Source organism: Meleagris gallopavo, chromosome 4 (assembly GCF_000146605.3).
Source record: "Meleagris gallopavo isolate NT-WF06-2002-E0010 breed Aviagen turkey brand Nicholas breeding stock chromosome 4, Turkey_5.1, whole genome shotgun sequence".
NCBI lineage: Eukaryota > Metazoa > Chordata > Aves > Galliformes > Phasianidae > Meleagris > Meleagris gallopavo.
This window is the reverse complement of record NC_015014.2, coordinates 29,447,215-29,464,891: the sequence shown is the minus strand read 5'-3', so window position 1 is coordinate 29,464,891 and position 17,677 is coordinate 29,447,215. Positions and strand designations below refer to the sequence as shown.

The following is a 17,677-nucleotide window of genomic DNA, read 5'->3' as shown; positions in this document are numbered from 1 at the left end:
CAAACCATAAAAAGAGCAAAAATTTTTTTTTGCTCCAAATTTAAAAGTATTCTCTTACTTTAATGAGAGAGATGAATACTATTCAGGTAAGGATCTACATGATTTTGGATGAAATTTTTGGATAGCCTGTGGTTGAAAATAGGAATTTAGTATCTGGCAGGGGACTAACGAATCTTCAGCTAGTTCAAGTGTAAACCAGTTTCGACTTAAAGCATGTGACACTGTTAACATGTTGAGTGCTTCACGGCAGTGTTGGAAACTGAGCATTGCTTTATTGAAATGTGGAAAGTACCAAAATGCCATGCAGAACTCTTGCTGCTGAAGCCAGGTAAGTAGGCTACCATCACAGATCCTCCCAGGTCATCTCATTTATCTCGCTTGAGGAAGCTGTGTAGCTACCAGGACATAATTTCCTGCTGGAAGGTGCTGGTGCTTCCAAGAGGAGTCCGTGAGGCACTGTGTGGAAATGCAGGTTACAGGAAGTACATTTCAATAGAAAATGCTTTGTGCATATACTTTGGAGAAGAAGGTTTTAAATTTAGATTTTGGTAATTGTTGCAAAATACTATATGTACTGCACACTGTGTTTAAAAACTGCATTATAAATAAAAGTGCCACTAAGATGGGAAAAAGTATGCTGCCAATTTTGAAGATGAGTAAGAAAAACAAGAGGGTCACTTTAAACCTCATTTGCTCCTCTAAAGGAGGCCGGGGACATCAACTTTCTGCATAAAGTCCTGTCTAGTATCAGCTCTTTTATTGAGGAAAAAGTCTAAGGTTGTATGTACTGCATTGTTATTTGTGCAGGGGAAGCAAAGCTAAAATTACACATGCATCATTCACTGAATTCTGTACTTTAAATAAATAGTCTGAAAATGTAAGCATTGGAATTTTTGTTTCTGCTTAATTTCTGTGTTGGTATGCTGAGTCATTGAGTTGGGGTCAAATCTCTTTTTTTTTTTTCTTATTCACATTTTAAACAGTTTGGTCTGTCAGAAGTTTTTAACAAATAATTGTTTTAAAAACGAATGATAATACAATGTTTTTTTGCCAATTTATAAACAAAGAATGATTCTGTTTAACACAAACTTAATTGAACTTACATTGTCTTTATCTGATAGGAATTTCAACTGGACTGTTAAATTTTTCAAAGCATTAATCTGATTTTTTTTTTAAAGCAGATTATATCTAGTCCAGATGTTTAAAACACATCAGAATTTCTGTGGAGTACTCGGGGCTAATTGAAGCAGATTGCTTAGAAATGGGTTTTGTAGCTTGGTAACAAATTGCACAATACCTGGAACCTGTGAGAGACAGGATCCTGGTCACACACAGATGACTTGCAAATTTCCTCCTTGTGAGAGGGATATGGGTAGGGAGATAGCCCTGCATTCCTCTTGCCTAGGAAGAGGAACCCCTGAAAGCATTGTGTTTGGGAAATGGAATAAAAATGCACTCATTTAGCTTCTGCTTAACCCTGGTTGCAGTATCTAACACTTTTGCTGTTGGTTGTCAAAGCAGTCTGTTATTTTAGTGGAATTTTTTTATAAGTGCAAACCTTTCGTATTAAAAAAGATGACTATCTTTTTCATAAATACTTGTGCGAAGGCATCTCTGTGAAATACTATGTTGTTGCTGTGGTTGTGCAATCAACATTAAATATAATTGCTTGTATAGTGTATTTGCTTGTGTAAATGCAAAAAAACCCAAAAGCGTTCCTACTTTCTGCTGTTGTTTTCAGGTGGCATTGATTCTTCGCAGCCCGTGCACTCTGTGAGCCAGGGCGTTCAGCTTAGCAAGCCTGGGCTTGGGGCACCTGCTTCCTCTGCTCTGATCTCCTCCGTGAGGACGCCAGCTCCAGGCCTTTCTTCACAGCCACGGTCCTCACCTTCCATTACGCAGTCACCGGACTCAGCCCTTCAGGAAGGTACTAAAAGAGAATGGGAAATTATAATACAGACCTCTACCCTCTTCCGCATGCAGATGTGAATGCTGGAAGCTTTGTTGCTCTTTTGCGTTTGTCTCACTAGAGGACTTCTCCCATCTTGTCAAGCTCCTTTAGTGTTTGTGACACTCTGGTTCTGTTTGTTTTTTACTTTTCTCCCTTCCATTTGATTTCCTCTGGTTATATGTTGTCGCTGGCTTTGCCTGCCTTATTGTCACTCGCATGTCTCTTCCTTTCAAAGCATTTCACTTAGTTCCATTAAAAAGTTGTTCACAATTCTGATATCCTAGAAGAAGGGCTTAAAAGAGAAGAAGTTTAATCAGGGATGTGTTGCAAAATCAGATATAAACTAGCAATAGTGGAGTTTTTTTCTTAAAACCTGCTGCAAGCTCCTGTTGTGGAAAGCTATTGCAGGAGTTCCGTGGGAGAACAGAGAGGTCTTTAAGTAAGCTTCATTCCTACTCTCATGTTGGTGACATCTTGATAAAGAACGGGTCTTCAGCCTTCTGCCTTGCTAATGTAGTCGTGATGTTTTGAGTTGCCTTTTAGAATGTTTAGTATCTGTTCCTACTATTCTTAATCTTAGTTATTGCTGTGTTTTATTTCTTGCTGTGTAATTTCAGAATTTTAAATCCTTATGGAAAAATAACTCATGGTGCAGAGTGGGAGTAGACACTGGTTTTATTCAGAGCAAGGTGATATAGCTAGCCTTCAAAATAATTCTCAAAACTGTAGTGTTCGCCAATCACAGCGTGCTTTTCATTTTTAATTTTCAGAGTACTCTACATCCCTGACTAAACTTCTCCTCTTCCATTTCTCACCGCATAAGCAAAAAAGAAGGAACCTAAAGAAATAATTTCTGTGAAAAAGATAGAATCAATTCAAAAAGATAATTATTCATTTATTTATTGCTACCAAGTGCTACACAAAGTGTACTGTTTTAAGGAAAATTCAGAGCTGTGCTTGATTCTTGCACAGTTGTATAGATTGCTTTGGTACTGGGTAGAATTTAGTTGTACTGTGGGTGTGTTTGCTAGGAAAAAAAACACTGCTTAACTTCTGAAGAAACAGCATAACCCTGTTGCAGATGAGAAAAAGGACATAGTTATTTAAATTTGCTTGCCTTAATGTGCTATGTATATATAGCAGATTATCACTATATATAATGTATACGTTTTCTGCAGTGATTCCTAAATAATGTACCACAGGTTCATGTGGAATTAAATGTAGATCACTGTGGTCACTGCTGAACTCTGCACTAAATTCAAAATCATATATGTGAGTTAAGGTTTGTGCAGTATGTACCTGGATGAGCACTCTTCACAACCAGTGCGGTGCGTATAGCAGGAATATGTAGCTAAGTCATCAGGTGCTTGCAATGAGCTAAATGTATTTACATTGTCATCAACAATTTAGCTGTCTTTCATCAAATGTGAATTTCTACTTTTAGATGGTGTTATTTTTATAACTATTAGAAGACTTTCTAAACATTTTTCAATTAGTTTCTGTTTTAGGAGTCTGAAGTACATAATGTATTCTTGAAATACCTTTTTAGTACCAATTAAGTGTGATAACTTCTTTTGTAGAAATAAACCTACTGAAAAAATTGAACATATCTTCTGAATATTTTTCTGGGTTGTTAGAAGTTCACACGTGTTTCTCATACAGTGATGAAATGAACTGATTTTTATCCTTAAGTAGCGTTGTCTACATGGGAATGTTCTGGAAATAAGATTTACATTAGTTCAAGTCTGTTTGTCTTAAGCCTGCGTGCGGGCATTCTTGTGTAGCATTTATATATTGTAATTGTTTAGTTGAATATGTTCTTACGGGGGGGAAAAACACCTAAAATGTGTTCAAGCCTGTTTCATCTTAAATGTCCATACAGATGCAATGCAGATAAACTAATCTTCTTGAAAATGGCATCCTAGAGATGGACTTTTGTGTGCATGTATCCTGTCTGGATGTTTTCTATATACTTTCTTATGCTCTGTGTTGACAAGATCTGATAAGTAACTGAAAATAATACAAAGTTAAGAAAATGAAGAGAGTTTACTTAGTAAAAATTACTATTTGCAATATTATAGTGTTTTTATCCCTCATAGCACGTGCATTGAAAGTAGGAGGCTTATGCAACTGAAGACCTTTAAAATATAGTCTATTTTTGCATGTCCTTATTTCATTTTCATTTCTGGTGAGGCCTCTATTATGAAACTTAACCTACATAAGCGTACAGTTTGTTTTAAAGTCTTTTATTATGTGAGTGGTTGTTACTTAAAATACCTAGATAGTTGGTTTATTTCATAGACAGATGATTTCTAAGTATAGTTTAGCACTTTTCCTTCCTTTTCTTAAGCAAGGAATTTTTAGGACTGGAAGATTTTAAGAAATTATTGGCTACTGTAGATGACACTAAGCAGAATGATTCGTTATGATAACACTTGAATTGCTGTGTCAGCCACCCGTGCCTGTCCCTCAGTTGCCTTCTCCCATGTGCTCGCCTACTGGTTGTGCCACTGGGCTTTGAACCAAAGTGAGGGGCTTCTGCATCTGAGATTGACTTATTAAATTGAGTTATTTTTCAACCAGGTCAGTTCATGGATTTGTTTGCGTCGTTGAACAGTTGTGCTGGCAGAATGCAGCAGTATCTTAAAGGCAGAAATCTGTAGTACTGCTGGCAACAAAACCAGTGTTCAGGGCTGGTAAGGTGAGAGTTAAGCCAGCCTTACCTCCAGACTTCATAATGACCTCATAGTTTCTCATTACTAAATTACTGTCATTAATATTTTTTCATTTATCTTCAGTGTTCTTTCTGAAGCACATGTTGTCTTCATGTATGAACCAGTGACAAGAAAAGGAGCAGTTCTAGAAATATGAATCTATTTACTTGTTTTTTTTTCCCAACATTTTATAAAGATTCCAAAGGGCCATAGTAGAATGACTAAGTCATTCCTTTCCTTTCATTTATCCGTGTTTGGAATTTTTGCATTGGTGTGCCCTTTTCAGGTAGATCTACTTCCCATCTTCCTCTGTCTGTGATATTTGTTAGGAATCTGTCTTTGCACTCACATGCTGTGCTGAGCTTTCATTGTGACCTCTGTTTCTGTTATACTTCATAACTTGTCTTGTTACCAATCCCTGTTCTGATTTTTTTTTTACTTATTACTTGCATGTCAGTGATCTTAAGTTAATTTTTCTCCTTCACCGTGATTTAATTGTTCTGTCTTATTCATCAGGAGTTCTCCTAGGCCTGAGAGAAAGACGTGGTCTCTTCAGCTGTATTCTCTTTTGGGGCAAAGAAAGTTGTTGTTGGTGTTTTTTTTTTGTATCATTATCAAGTGCATCTGGTAGCCTTCACAGGAGATGGGAACATGAAACAGTGCTGCTAACAGTACAGAGAAACTAAAACATTATACCTTGGTATACTTATACTCCTACTTGTATTGAGAAAAAACTTGATTGGGGTTGTAAGATCGTGATGCCCTAAATGAAGGGAAATAATGTTAGTCGCTGCATGCACTAAACTCCGTGTGGAAGGTACAGCTTCCCAAAATGCTGTGATACACCTTTGCTCTGTTTTCTTTTTACACCCGCTGTGCGTAGATGCCCTTCACCTTGTCTCTTATTTTTCTTTAGTGAAACTGAAGCAGTGCTTTGAGACTGCTTACGTAAGGGGGAAAAAAAAGAAAGAAAAAAGGCATGAAAATAAAAGCATTTGTACCTGATATTTTAATTAAAATAAAGGTTGATGCAGTAGGTTTTAGTTAGCAGTTGGGGTTAATAAATACCGTGATGGTTTCGGATGGTTTAAGTTAGCAGTGTCACTTCTGTAGTGCTATATAGTGTTAAGATAAAAAACGCTCTAGAGTAATGGTGACACTGTTTCTGTGGGGAATAAAATCCCAAACTCCTGAGTTTGGAAGATTTGGATCTTGCTGTAGTGGTCAACCAGATTGCTGGGAGGGGAAATCATGTTTCTTCTTAGCATGTCTCTTTCTGGCTGCAAGCCTATTTCAAAACTGTCCTAACCCTGTCCCACAGCAAAGGAAATTTAAGAGTTCTTGGAAATGTTTAGACTTAATTAGTAACATTGTGTATTCATTATAAAATACTGCAATGTGCTTTACTCTTTTGGAAGTGATATGTGCATGTGCTCTTTTTGTGTATTGTTCACATATATTTATTTTAAATATTGTATGTGTACGGTTTGGAGTTGTCTATGAGTTGTCATCAGATCTTGAATGTGAATGGTAATTTTTAAGTATTTAAGTATGGGTCTACAAGCTTGAATTTAGGCACTAGTTATAAAATAACACTAGGTTTTCAGGTTTGCCTAGTTTAAATTTCACTGAATGTGTTGCTGAAGTGTGTGTATTCTTATACATTGTAAAAGCAGTATGTTTCATTAATTTCTGACAGCATTCACACTTTGAAAGTGAATGCCTCCTGCTTTAAAGGGCAACTGTGCCAAGTAGAAGTTGAGTATCAATGCTTTCGTAGCATAATTTAAAATTACCTGGGAAGGAACACCTTTATGTATAGATGTTGCTTTGTGTAGACATTCCAGGCCAAACTGCTGTTAACCACGTATGCAGAAAGTCTATGTGTATAGAATTTACACACAGATGCAAAACTTCCTGCTAACTTCTGAGTTACTAATACCTCACTGGCTCACTAAAAACTGCTTCTGCTGTTCATAGATTAACTATGGGTCTAGTTTTCTAGATTGTGTAGGGTTGTACGTTCAACTGTTTGCATGTTGGGATTTGCTCTGGAATGGCTAATATATCTCACTTTTATTGCAATGATTTTGTTTCTCATCTTTCCTGTCTGTCTGATTCTTATGTTTGTGCTTTCCACTTCACAGGCATGCAGTATGGTGGATATGTTAATAATCAAGCTAGCTCTGCACCAACTCCCTTGTCATCAAGTTCAGATGATGAGGAAGAGGATGAGGAGGATGAGGAAGCAGGTTGGCTTTAGCTTTACACCAGTATCTTATTCCCTTCCTACTCAAGTTTTGTTCCATATTTCTCTCCCGTGAAATTATTTTTCTTTATTTAAGACGGAAAGTCACTTTGACTCAGTATGTATCAAGTTAACTAGAAATTTCCCATACATAAAGTACTATTGCAAACAGAAAGGACTTTGGTAGTGGTCATCAAATGTTCTGTTTGTTTCTTTTCATATTAAGATCAGATGTTTAATGTATCTCATTGGGTAATATTCACAGCTTAGAACACTTAATGAGTTTTACTGTTTTTATTTGAAGTAGGTTTTAAATTACCAAGTGAAGATACCAACATACGGAACTCTAGACTGATAACAGTTTGTTTTGCAAATAAAGCAACTGCATGCTACTTTTTTCTAATATTAAACAGCACTTACCCGGTTATCCATTCTGTGTATAGGAAAGCCTTAAAATTAAGGTAGTAAAGAAAATAGTGGAAGTTTTTAAGTTTGGGTTTTTTAAGATAGTAGACTAATCTATTTCATTTTTCTTTCTTTCCTCTTTCGTTACATCTCCGCAGCTCAGACACATAGGTTCAGTTTTAACCTGCTTGCTTTGTGGCAATGTAAACGCATTTACTGTTTTTTAGGAAGCAGTTTGTCCTGCTTGATTGAAATGTTAGGCTCTTGGCTGCAAGGATTTTGTCAGAATTGTCTGGTTTTCAAATTCAGTGTGTCTTGTTTCTTGAATGGCAGCTATTTCTTCCAAAGAAAACTCAAAAGTTTGCTTTGGCGGTTGTGAGGCAGATGCTGTTTGAACTCTGCTTTCTGAAAAATAGAGGGTTTTTTTTTTGTGCAGGGCTTTCTACTGAGTTTTCTGCAGAAAAGTATGTTTGCCTAATCCCATCCCCATCCCTCGAGCTTTTTTTTTTACCTACAACCTTTTTTTATTTATTTTGTTCCCAAGCCCTACTAGAGTCTAAATTTTCTTATTCTCTATCATCCTAATTTCTGAAGATCTGTACTTCCGTTAAAGCCTGTAGTCTTTGAACTATCATTGTTTTCAAAATTCAGAAGAGTGCAAGGGCATCTAGACTCAAAGCATAAGCTGCCTAACTAACAACTTTCCTGTTTTATGCCCTGTCACCAGGGATTGGCGTATATCCTAATAGATTTCTAGCTCAGGTTTTACAAAACCAGTGGTTTTACAAAAAACAGACGTGTTGTACATCTGGTTGTCTGCGTTTCTGTAGGTTCTCAAAGCTTTTTTGTACTTGGACCTTTGACTATCTTGCTAACTGTGTGAAAGCTTAAGTTATTTTGATGTAAATAACTAGATAATCTTAAAAGCATGTTGTAAGTATTAATTCTGTCTGGATAGTGTCTATAATTATTCTTTTTTAATTCTAAAACATTTTTTTCATTTTTTCTAGCGTTCTCTGGTCTGATGCTTAAAGTACTAAAATAAATGAACAGCTGATGGAGTTTATTTTAAGTATAGGGCAGCTATTTAATTTTGTGGAAGTTCTTGTGTTTTTTATTGAGGGAAAATGGTGAAATTTTAGATACATGTAGTCGCCTTAGAGTCCAAAGGTATTTCTGATCTGCAGGGAACTGCTCACCTCATTGTTTTTGTAGTAAACCACATAGTTCCCAGTGGAGAGTGGGGTGTGTATTAATTCTTGTCCTCATTGTTACCCTGACTATTCTGAGAATGCGTTACAAAAATGTCAGTGGTCTTAAGAAGGAAAGACCTTATGTGTAAGCTCTTCAGTAAGCATATGGGATGCTCTGAAGGGAATTCTTGTTCTTTTGTTAGGCAGATCCTGTTTGTGCTTCAGAGTATCTATCTGAGATCGTAGTTGAGCTAGAACATCTCTGTATGTCAAAAATGCTGCTTGTTTTTATTTATACTGTTTTCTGTTTGGTAGAGATAGGACAAAGTTGCATTATTTTTATTTCCAGCATGCATTTGAGATACTTCTTATTTTCTCTATTTGTCAGTGTGCTTTCTCTTGCCCTCCAGGGAGAACTTGGGAAGCATATAATACATATTATTTTTTGTAACTCATTCTATCACTAATATCTGCCAAGGATAAAGAATATTTGATTTTATGTGCAACTGCATTCTAGATGGATTTCATGTAGTGAGTAGAGCTTATTGTGGAGAAAAATGTCTAACTGGTGACATGGTGGTTAAATGGGAAATGTTGAAGTAGTCTTATGTTGAGAGTTGTGCGTATGTCTTCTTGGTATTCTTTTGAAATGCAGATCAAGCTCTTCTGGTCAGATGAAAAACAACTTACTTAAACTCTTAAGTAAATCTTGTTGACCTAGTAAAAGCGTATTTTGACTTCTTAGTAGTAGGACATAGCAAAGCTGTGCCACACACAAAAATGAATCCAGTTTCCTTTCGTTTCTAGAGCACAAAACAAACAGCAAAACCAGCAAAAACCCAACCTCGTTGGTACATTGGTTCAGTTTGGCCTGAAGTGGGGATGTTGCATGGTCACTCGGAAGATGATGGGAGACTTCTATTGTTAGGAGTTGTGAAGGAAATTGTGGCAGTCTGTTTTTAACATGTTGTACATTGCTTTGTTTCATGTAATCCAGAAAGAATAAGCTATTGGAAACATTTTTTTGGTTTCAAGAAACAACTTTTTTGCATTGTTTTTGTCCTACCGTGTACCTCTCTTTTGCCATTTGTTTTGTGTTGGTTTCTAATAATATGCTGATTATTCATCTTCCCTTTCTTCTTCTTTTTGCAGTGGTAATAGCTTTCAAGTCTTAGGGCTACGGTGTTTGTTGTTGTGTGGTTGTTGGGTTTTGTTTTTGTTTGTTTGTTGTTTTTTTGTAATAAACCTTCACAGTTCCTTGCCTGAGTTTTTAGAAAAAAATTTCTCAAAGATTTACCATTTGAGTAACCTAAGTTTTTGTTTTGTTTTTTTTCCTAGCACTTGATAGTTCTTCTACTACTAGCAGTGCGTCTCCTGTTCTGAACAATTACGATGCCCTGGAAGGAGGTGGCTATCCAGGTGATCCATTTGTTGTTGCATGTGAATTCTGAATTGTTTAAATTTCCTAAAGTCTACTGTCTGTGATTCTTTTCCCTTTCTTATGTTGATTATTGTCAATCATTGAACAAGTGAGAGGAGTTACCTTTCACCTTTATAGGAACTGGGGTAGTCTTCTCAAAGAGATCAAGCCTTGCTTTTTCAATCACTTCTCACAGATCTAACAATGAAGTTTGAGTAATAATTAAGAAAAATTTCTCTGTATCACAGGCCGTACTTTCCATCATAATATTGAGGGTAGTGCTGAAAGTATGCTCTGTGTAAAGCAGTTATCTTTATCTAAGTTATGATATGTGCCTGATTGTGTTGGCTTAGTTGCTGATAATAGCTGACGTGCACCATTGAAGTTTTGGGAGACCAAAGATGGCAGTTGGCAGAGATGGCTGGATCAGGTTATTCTATTTTTATTCTTCTACATGCAAAGAAGATTTGAAAAACATAGATGGTATGCTGCTTATTTTTATCTTCAGAAATATCAGGAATGTGAGGATTATATTATGTGATCTAGTAGACTACTTCAGTCTTGAAATCAGTCATTTTGGGAGCGGGTGGCAAGAGTGCTTGTAGGTGTGTTAGTCAATATTATGTTATATATTTTTATATTATAAATAATGGATTAATGGTGGGGGTCTGACCATTTAAGAATGTCACAGTAGTTTGCTTAGTCTATATGGGTTCTTATGTAAAACAAAATCTATCAGCTAAAATCTTGATACTACTCTCCCTGTACGGTCTGGTTGGTGCAGTGAAGGCAGAAGAGGTATGACTGCAGGAGTATGAATTTCAATTTTTCAGATAATAACCAAGCATTTCAGTTTTTTTGAAGACTTATTCTGAGAATGGCTTATTCCTTTTCCTTCAAAGAGTAGCAGGATTAACTTCTATTCTTTCTATTTTTACACCACCCATCTGAACTGTTTGAACCAAATCTAGTTTTTTAGAGGTTATTTTTTTTTTGGATGATTCACATGCCACTTCAGATCTTACCAAGCCTAAATTCTTTTAAGTCTTATCTCATATTCAGAAGCATTAAATTTGGAAGAGTAGTGTTTTTTTCTTGTTTTTGTTTTGTTTTTGTCTTTTTTTTTTTTTTAAACTAGCAGTTAAATTTTCTATGGATTGAGGGCTGTGTATTACTTTCATTTCAACTTGTAACAATCCTGAGACCAAGCTCCGATGCAGGAATAGGCAGGAGAGACTTGGATTTCTTCAAGAAAAGCACTATGTCTATCTATAGGGATTAGTACTTTCACTTCAACATTACGTTTTAAGAGTATTTGTAAGTGGCTGGAGAAGAGGCTAGCATCAATGGTAAATCCTGGAATATAATGTAGGTACAAAAGTGTATGAGGGTGGCTTTTGTTGTGTTGTTTTTTTCCTCTTTTAATTGAAAAACTTATTTTAATAGCTATGGAGTTTTTGGTTTGGTGGGTTTTGTGGTTGTTTTTTTTTTTTATAGAATGACATCTAGAAGTTGTGGGTAGTAGACACACAGATCTATGATCATCTTGCCATGTATAACCCCTTTTTGGCACCAGCTGCCGTAGACTTAGTTGCTAATGGCTTATTTATATGTGATCAGTACAGAAAAAAATCGTACTGGATCATGCAAAAATTATAAAATGGGAAAAACGTTGCTTGTTAAAATGCATTCAGGAGTTGATGTCCCAACTAAGAAATTGAAATTCTACTGAATATCTGAGGGTATTTTTGTCCTTCCAGAGACACGCTCTGTGACCAGCAGCCCAGATCCTACTCCACCAGCCCCTCAAACATCAAAAACTTCTAAGCCCTTTGGTTATGGATATCCAACGCTGCAGCCTGCCTACCAAAATACAGCACCACCTACTCCTGTGCAGCCCACTAATCCAAGCCACCATCCTGGGTTCCAGCATTATCCGCAGGTTCATATTCTTATTTTGAAAGTTACTTGATGTATCAAGTCTTTTCTGTATATTTCTTTTTAGCATTTTATGTTTATAATTTGAGAATGAGTAAATGTTGAGTGTCATGCTGATCTCCTAGCTCTGACTTCCTTGGAAGGCTTTTGAACCGAATTTTGAAGTGTGTTGCCAAATAATTAAGCGTAGCCACTTCGCTTTTATTAATTAATGCAGTTATTAATAGCAGCTACAATTTTAAGATTTATTGTTCTAAAGTTCTATACTTCATTGATGGAAACAATAAGAAAGGTCCACTTAGACCAGTGAACCATCTTACAAGTAAGGTGTGGCCTGGAGCCCAGATGAAAGAGCTCCTCAAAACTGGGGGGTGTGGTGTGGCTGGCTGCCCGCTTCTGTTCTCTCCTGGGTACCAGAGGGCACCAAACACCCAAATGGTTGTGTACCCTGTTCTCATTAGCAGTGCTAAGATGTGTGTAAAGGCATGTAGATAAACAAACCTACTGATTTGTATATGCTGCTTTTTCTGTAATAATGCTCAGCAAGCAAATGTCACCAAAACTATGGTTATCAGTGATCAGAATTCCTTATTGAGCTAAGCGTAATACCTTAAGGAAGCATGTAGTAGCCACAAGTGAGGCCGTTGCTTGTTACAAACGTAGTGTAAAATATGATACAGAGAAAATGCTTGATTTTTTTATTTGAAAAAGATCACTCTATTCAATGTTGCCTTATCCAGATATTTTTGTTTTTGTGGTTTTAGGAAAATCAAATGCCACTAACTTCAGCATTAATTAATAATTTGGAAAACTTACGGTTTAGTGATCTCTTTAAGAAGTGTTAGTCATTTTTATTATGATAGCTTAGTTGTAATTTAAAAGTCTTATGTAATGCATCTGAAGTTGTTTTAAATTAAAAACGCAAGGCTTATCGTAGTTTTATCTTCCTAAGATAAAACTAAGATTGCAAGAACAATGTAGTGTCCTTTCATAAAAGTAGCAAGGCATATTATGAAATTCTAGACTTCTCTTTTTTTTTGAGGAAACATAAGGAGAAGAGGGCATCTTAAATTCAGTCTCCAGTCATATATCAGATGTTGTATAGTGAAGAGAGTGCTAGGTTCTTTCCAAGAGTACACAGGATAGGATAAAAAATTGCTGGGTGTGGGAGGGGAAATTCCAGTTATACATACAGAATGAAAATTCTTCAGAATGGGATTGGGGAAGCATTAGAAAGATTGCGCTATGAAGTCTTCCATCCTTGAGCACTTCCAGAGTTTACCTGGCCTGTGAACATGCTTGTTATCCCTGCTTGATGAGAGAGTTTTGGACTGCCAGAACTGAGGTGCCTTCTAACCTAACCTTTTCTCCTCTTCTGTGGTGATTACTGTATTTAAAAATAATATATTTATATATGTTTAAAATGTTCTTCTTTAATTTGGAAGAATTTCACTAATATCTTCAAAGAGGGAAGAAATCTCCTCAGTCTTTCTAGTTAGGTATTTCTCCTTATGCCTGGAAAGCTTAAAGGATTAAATATGACTTCCAGTGACAGTTTGTATATTGTGTTTGAATTTGGTCTCAGGAAACATACTTGGAATCACTGCTGTGAAACGATATTCTTGTTTGTCTGGTTTTGTTGTTACAACTACTGTTGGTATCCTTTTTAATAGAGCTCTGGAAGAATTAAAATTACGAGATTTAAGATATGTAAACATGAATGTATGTTTATCAGTTTGCAATGCTCTTGGGGCGTTTTGTTTTTTTCTTTTTTCTAGCAATATCCAGGTGTGAACCAGCTGTCCTCTTCCTTAGGAGGGTTAAGTCTGCAGCATTCTCAGCAGCCAGAAGGCTTGAGACCTGTAAACCTTACACAGGATAGAAATATTTTACCTGTATCTTCAGTTCCGGCTCCAGTGCCAAACTTGAATTCTGATCTTAGGAAATTAAACTGCAGTCCGGAGTAAGTATACCGTGTCTAAAAGAATGTGTTACGTGCTTCAGTGATGGCTTGCTTACTTCTTGATGTTATAAATAATTTAAAGCAGGCTACTATTTTGAAATCTTGGTGATAGTATAATTCCCTTCACTCGAAAATAAGTTTATCATCTGCATCTTTATGCAAAATGTGAAGTTGTCCTGCCATCAGAATGCTTTATATGCAGTATGAGTGTAGCTTACTTGTTAAAACACGAAGAAACGTGCTGCATGTTTGCCTTGTGTTATCTGTCTTTAAATAAATAAAAGAATACATACTAGAACACCTTGACATCACACAGTTCCATTTCATGGAATTTTTTTGTAATATTGCATAGGATTCTGTTCCAGAAAACTATGATGACTGTACTATTAATATACTAAATAAACTGTGATTATGTTCAACCATTGTAATACTGCAATTATGATGAGTACTTTTAGCTCCAATTAATATCCATCTGCTATTTCAAGTCAGACACATCTCAGTATAGTGAAAATTGCTTTCCCCCCAAGCAATTCAATTCTAGTTAGAAAAAGATATATTTTTCGCTCCAGATTAACTCATATGGCTGCCCTATTGGCAACGCACGGTCCCACCAGAAAATAGGTCTGAAATGAGGATCTCAAAATCAGTCTTAGGCATGTAGAGTACTGTTGATGCTTTGGGTTTCTTTAGTACTACTTCTAATGTGAAATCAGTCCTGTACTTTGCATTGCATGAATAAAAAAGGCTTTGATTGTCTCGGTATTTTAGATACTCTTCTGCTGCTTTCTTACAAAAATTTTGCTTGCTTGGACTAGTGAATGCTTGATCCCTTCTTTAGTTCCCTTGTTAAAATAAAATAAGATTTTGAGAATGAATAAAACCTGTCATTTTAAATTAAACGTTGGATTTAAAGCAATTCTTTCTTTGTTTCAAGTTTGTTTTGCTGCATGTGTATTACTGAACTACTTCAGTAATGTAGGGGAGTCTTGTTCAATTTTTCCGAAAAATTTTTTTAATTCCTTTTCCATTACTCTTAAAATCAGCTTTGTAAAATATAGGTTCTCTTAAATTTCAGAGTTCGTTAAAATCAAGAGTTAACACAATGTTTTGGGGATTTTTTAAAAAAAATTCATTTTCAATGAAATGCTTTTATTTCTTTTCAGTTCATTTCGATGTACATTGACAAATATTCCACAGACGCAGGCTTTGTTAAATAAAGCTAAACTTCCTTTGGGTTTGCTGCTACATCCCTTCAGAGACTTAACGGTAAAGTAGCTTACTTTTGTAGTATATACATCTAATATATTCTAATATCCTTTTTGGATCAGGCAGAATAAGATATAGTGACTTATAATTGCTAAATTTAACAGAAGTTGTTAAAAAAAAAAAAAAGTTTGAAGAATTAAAAGAGAATTTAAACCTTGAAATTGCTACCTCATTGAAATTGATAAGGGAAAAGCTTGGGACTTGCCCTTCCTTTCTTTTTTTTTTTCTCCTTACTGTTGAAATGGCGAACAAATCTGTTTGCCGGTGGTTTTCTGGAGCTCTGAATTGAAGTTTTGAGTGTGGGGGTCAAAACTATAGGACACCTTTTTGAGAAGATGTTCACATTGCTTTCTTGAAAGGCAACACTAACATGACAGCATTTATCGTGCCAGTAATAAAGGCAATAGATGATACGCAAAATATAAGATTGAAAGATCGAAACTCTTAAGACTGAGCTGCTGTTCTATTCCATCTAGCTTGTTTATAATAACATAAAAAGGTTGATAAGTTATCTGAGACAGCCTTCTTTTATTCCTGTGAATTTTTTGGCATGTAAAGTTTGCTGTCATAGCATCTGTAGTCACAATTTGTCCATTAATAACTAATCTTGCTGTAGTAGCCTTATTACTGTGGCTGACTAGTTTGATTTAAAATAGGATAGCATCTGAGATTAATGAGTTTGGATTAAGATAATTGGAATTGTTACTTCTGATCTTAAAGAGATTTTTAATAGGCATTGTTACACACTGTGAAAATGGTCTAGAAAACATAATGAAAAATGATAGAACGTCTGGGCCTTTGAAGCTTTTATACACTGTGCTGCACAGTAATGGTCTTCATAAAATGTATTAGCTACCTTTGTAACAGCTTCCTATTCTTTCTTTTTAGCAATTACCAGTGATAACATCAAGCACAATAGTGAGATGCAGGTCCTGCAGGACATACATCAACCCTTTTGTTTCTTTCATTGATCAAAGGAGGTGGAAATGCAATTTATGCTATAGAGTTAATGACGGTAAGTTTTGTAACAGAAGAAGCTTGCATTAATATAATATAATTCTAGTATTTGCATTGTATCGCTCCGTGGGGTATTCTTAAGTAGATGAAAATGATAGTAATCTTAAGGTGTTTTTTTAAATATCTGGATTTTGTCACATATTGTGCATTTCTTAAGAAAAAATAGTTTTGCAATTCTGTGGGAGACTGAGGATGTAATCAAATTACCCTGGTTTACTTGTGTAATAAAATCAATTTACATCACCGACTGCCATTGTAACGTGCAACTGGACGGATGATGACAGCTAAATACTGTGTGCAATCTAAGCCAGATATTATGATAAGCAGTAGAGATAGAAGCTTGTTGTGAAAGACTCAATTTGCATTCCTTCTTTTAACGTTTGGGTTATGCTACTGTTTAAAATGAAGTTTTTTTCATTTCTAGTTACTTAACTTTGATGTATGGGATGCTTTTTGTCATGTATCCTTAATGCAAATATTTTTTCTATCAATTATTGAAATCTGGCTATGTTCATTTCAGTGATTGTTCTTATTTGCTAGCAAGCATATAAATTTTGGAAACTTTTTTTCCTTAGTCCCTGAAGAATTTATGTATAATCCTCTGACACGATCTTATGGAGAGCCACACAAACGGCCAGAGGTCCAAAATTCTACAGTGGAGTTCATTGCTTCCTCTGACTATATGGTAATAAATAAATTGTTGTGGTGAGCTTCCACAAAATTGCACGTTAATATAAATGCACTTGAAGTTAACGTTGAACATGGCATGTTGTTCAGGTGGTACGTAGTAATATTCCTATAAAGGTACTCCAAGTCCAGAGAACACTTAAAGCTCATGTTTGGTATTTTTTTTTGAGTTTTGGCAAATGTATATATTCAATCCAGTGCGGTTTAACATTACATAGTCTGTTTTGATTGTGGTACAGTGCACTTTCTGGATGTTCCCTCTCTGTGAAGAGGTTTTGAAAAGCTGGTTGTGAAATAACAAGAGAGCTGGGTTCAAATTATTATGTTTCTAACCAGTAATTGACCTATGATTGCTGTAATAGTAGTCTAGTCTCCAAGAATGATAAACAAAGCTTGGAAATTGGCCCTGTTTATAATGACTGTTAACTGCAGCAAAAGTAGTTTGCTCTTTTGAAATGGAACTGGAGCACTGTGGCCAAGATGTTTGGAAATGAATAAATAGAGCTTGCTATGTAGTTGTCAGTAGACTATTTTTAGCACATATTAATGTATTGTCCGCATTCTGAAAGACCAGTGAGTTTAGAAGAGTAAATTCTGTATCAGGAAAAAAAAACTTGATGCTTGAGTTTAGTGTTGGAAGGAGAGTCTAACAGATGGGATTATTATGTATTGTTGTATACTTGTTGCAAATAAGGATTGTTAACCACTGGGAATTATTTAAAAAATGTATTCACCTGGCTGTTAGCTAACTTTATTCTTTGGTATGATGTTGTGTAGCTTGCATTATTCTAAATATTCCCTTTGTCGCCTTTCTATTGACTGAAGTTGTTTAACATTTCTTTAACTATGATTTTTTTTATTTGATTTTTTTTTTT

General features: G+C 35.6%; 1 protein-coding gene across 1 annotated transcript; it reads left to right on the top strand.

Annotated features, from left to right (window-relative positions):
• Positions 1-1,682: 1,682 nt before the first annotated feature.
• Positions 1,683-16,839, top strand: LOC104910668 (protein transport protein Sec24B-like). Its single transcript, XM_010709813.2, has 8 exons — positions 1,683-1,927; positions 6,813-6,917; positions 9,850-9,930; positions 11,692-11,873; positions 13,648-13,832; positions 14,996-15,098; positions 15,987-16,113; positions 16,691-16,839. The coding sequence occupies exons 2-8, from the start codon at positions 6,815-6,817 to the stop codon at positions 16,822-16,824; spliced, it is 915 nt and encodes a 304-aa protein (XP_010708115.1). The 5' UTR covers positions 1,683-1,927; positions 6,813-6,814; the 3' UTR covers positions 16,825-16,839.
• Positions 16,840-17,677: the final 838 nt, after the last annotated feature.